General features: G+C 41.0%; 1 protein-coding gene across 1 annotated transcript; it reads right to left on the bottom strand.

Annotated features, from left to right (window-relative positions):
- Window positions 1-584: 584 nt before the first annotated feature.
- Window positions 585-2,072, bottom strand: LOC138929209 (uncharacterized). Its single transcript, XM_070288522.1, has one exon. It carries the CDS (start codon window positions 2,070-2,072, stop codon window positions 585-587), a length of 1,488 nt encoding a protein of 495 aa, XP_070144623.1.
- Between the last annotated feature and the right edge of the window lie 473 nt (window positions 2,073-2,545).

Raw genomic sequence — 2,545 nt, 5'->3', positions numbered from 1 at the left:
ACCGCTCGTATATTTTTCGGCGTTTTAAATCTATTTACTGCTGATGTTTTCTCTTCGCCTGGCCATATCCTTCCCTTTTCCACAGTATGTCCCAGAAAATTTATACGGGATTGCATAAAGCTACATTTCTTCCATTTGATCTTCAGCCCAAACTGCATGGCTGTCTCTAGTACGCGTCTGGTTTTCTCCATGCATTCGTCGGCTGTGGATGCATATACAATAATATCATCCATGTACAACTGCATAACATCGTCGTTGATCAGGTCTCGAAATATGTGGTTGACAAATCTGATAAATGCAGCCGGCGAATTCTTAAAACCGAATGCAGTTCTGTTGAATTCATAGAGTCCTTCTTTTGTTACAAACGCAGTTAGCGGCTTGCTAGCCTCTTCCACAGCCACGTGGAAAAACCCATTCTCCAGATCCAGATAGCTTTTCCAATACCTCCTCCATAAGAGGTACAGGAAAACGATCCGCCAATACCATGCTGTTAAGTTTCCTGTAGTCAATGCAGACTCGAAGGGTACCGTCTTTCTTCTTGACTACCACCACTCTGCTGGCTACATTTGATGCTGACTTTCGTACTATCCCTTGGGCCAACCATCGACTTGTTTCTTAACCGCCTCTGCTTCGTTCGCACCCAGACGAGATGGTGACTGGTGAAATGGTTTTATTACGCCATCCGGGGTAATCTTCAGTTCGATTGGACCCTGCTTTGAAGGTTTTGATGGCATCCGCTGTACTTCTTCGATAAGTTTTGTCACAGCTTCTTCATGCTGGCTGGAAACAGTAAACAAATTAGATGCTTCTACAATATTGTAAACATCGGAGCCAAATCCATCTGCTTCTTTTTGATCAGCTCTCAAACCTGTCAACTTAAAGCCATTGTCGTCGCAGCAAAATTTAAAGTTTAAGTCATGTCCTAGCAGAGCTCCACAATCCATCACGTCATCGGGCACAACCAAAAACTTTTGTTGTGTGAGTAACTGGTCTGCAACAACGTCAGCGGTAAAAAACCCAATCGGCTTGGTTTTCTTCTGGCCCAGACCACTTAACAAAGACGCACTTTTATAAATCTCAATGTTTTCAGTTTTTTCAGTAATATTCTTGGTGACAAGCGATACATCCGATCCTGTATCGATCAAGCAATCAATTTCGATTCCATTTACAGAGATCAACTTAAAGCGACTTTGGTCGACAACCTTGCGAACACTTGGCTCTACAACCGGACAATTTTTGGCAATATGACCGTTTTCATTGCATTTGAAGCACTTCGTTGGAGACGGACAATCTTTGATTTTATGCTCTGCTGAACCACACTTGAAACAAAATTCCTTTCTCTTCTGTTGTTCAAAAGGTGATGCACTTCGCTTGCTCCATGAATTGCGCGGCTTATCGTCCAGCTGCATTATGATATCATACTGCTCTCTGAGAGATTTGTACGTCTTGCACGAATAAAGTATAGCCTTGTACTCGTTCTTTACATCAACCAGCCCGTTGACAATGTACTGTAGCACCGCTGCTTCCTCCACATTTCCTGCCACTGCCATCTGACGTAATTCCAATATGTACTCATGGAATGTCTCGCTCTTCCTTTTCTTCCTGCTTTGCAACTGGCGATGCACGTCGGCACTGTTGGTGCTGCAAGCGAACTCGTCTATCAGTACTCTCTTTAGCTCTTGATATTCGCTCACACACACAGACTGCAAAAACAATTTAGCCGCGCCCGTCATCTTGCCTCTGGCTTGTACATACATTTGTTTCAGCGTGAGATCGTATGCATCTGCATTTTTTTCAAATGTATCAAACCACTGCTGCACTAATTGGCCGTCGAAATCATTGACCACTTTCTCAAAATTATCAATTTGAGACTTAGCGCGGTTATTTTGTTGTTCGTCAACTTGAATTTTTAATGACAGCAATTGCAATATGTTGTCGATTTTATTCTGCATGTCTGAAACTTCCAATTCGTTCTTTTCTTCTTTCTCTACCACTGTATTGTTCTGTTCATCTTCAACGTCTTCCAATTCCTGTACTCCTTTTCTATTTCTTGCCGGTGTTCGACGCGTCATTTTGGGACAGTTCTGTGTCTATACCTGCGTCCAAAAACCGAATACCGAGATTAACTGCGCAGTTTCTTTGTTTTTGTTCGATCGTGTCTCTTCACCAATCCCTTAATGCGCAGTTTCTTTATTCTTGTTCAATCTTGTCTGTTCACTTATAACTTTAATGCGCAGTTTCTTTCTGTTAAATGAATTTCACAACTTCTGTTCTTCTTTATTTAAGACATACACTCAATTATTTTAACTCTGTTCATTACGTTTTCCGACACTTAATTGGTTATCTCAGACCCGGCACGAGCCCCCAAATGTAGAGTTTGTATTAAATAGTTTATTAAGATATATAAAGTAAGGCTGAGATGGGTAATAATAAGTGAGAATAACATAATTTTTTAGCAACTTTCTTTAAGTTAACAACTTTAGGCGACTTTAGCAACTTTGACAACTGATATTTAACTTCATACGACTTTAGTAGATTTCTTAAC

Source organism: Drosophila kikkawai, chromosome X, assembly GCF_030179895.1.
Source record: "Drosophila kikkawai strain 14028-0561.14 chromosome X, DkikHiC1v2, whole genome shotgun sequence".
Lineage (NCBI taxonomy): Eukaryota > Metazoa > Arthropoda > Insecta > Diptera > Drosophilidae > Drosophila > Drosophila kikkawai.
Note: the sequence above shows the minus strand (reverse complement) of the source record. Positions and strands in the feature narration are given on the sequence as shown.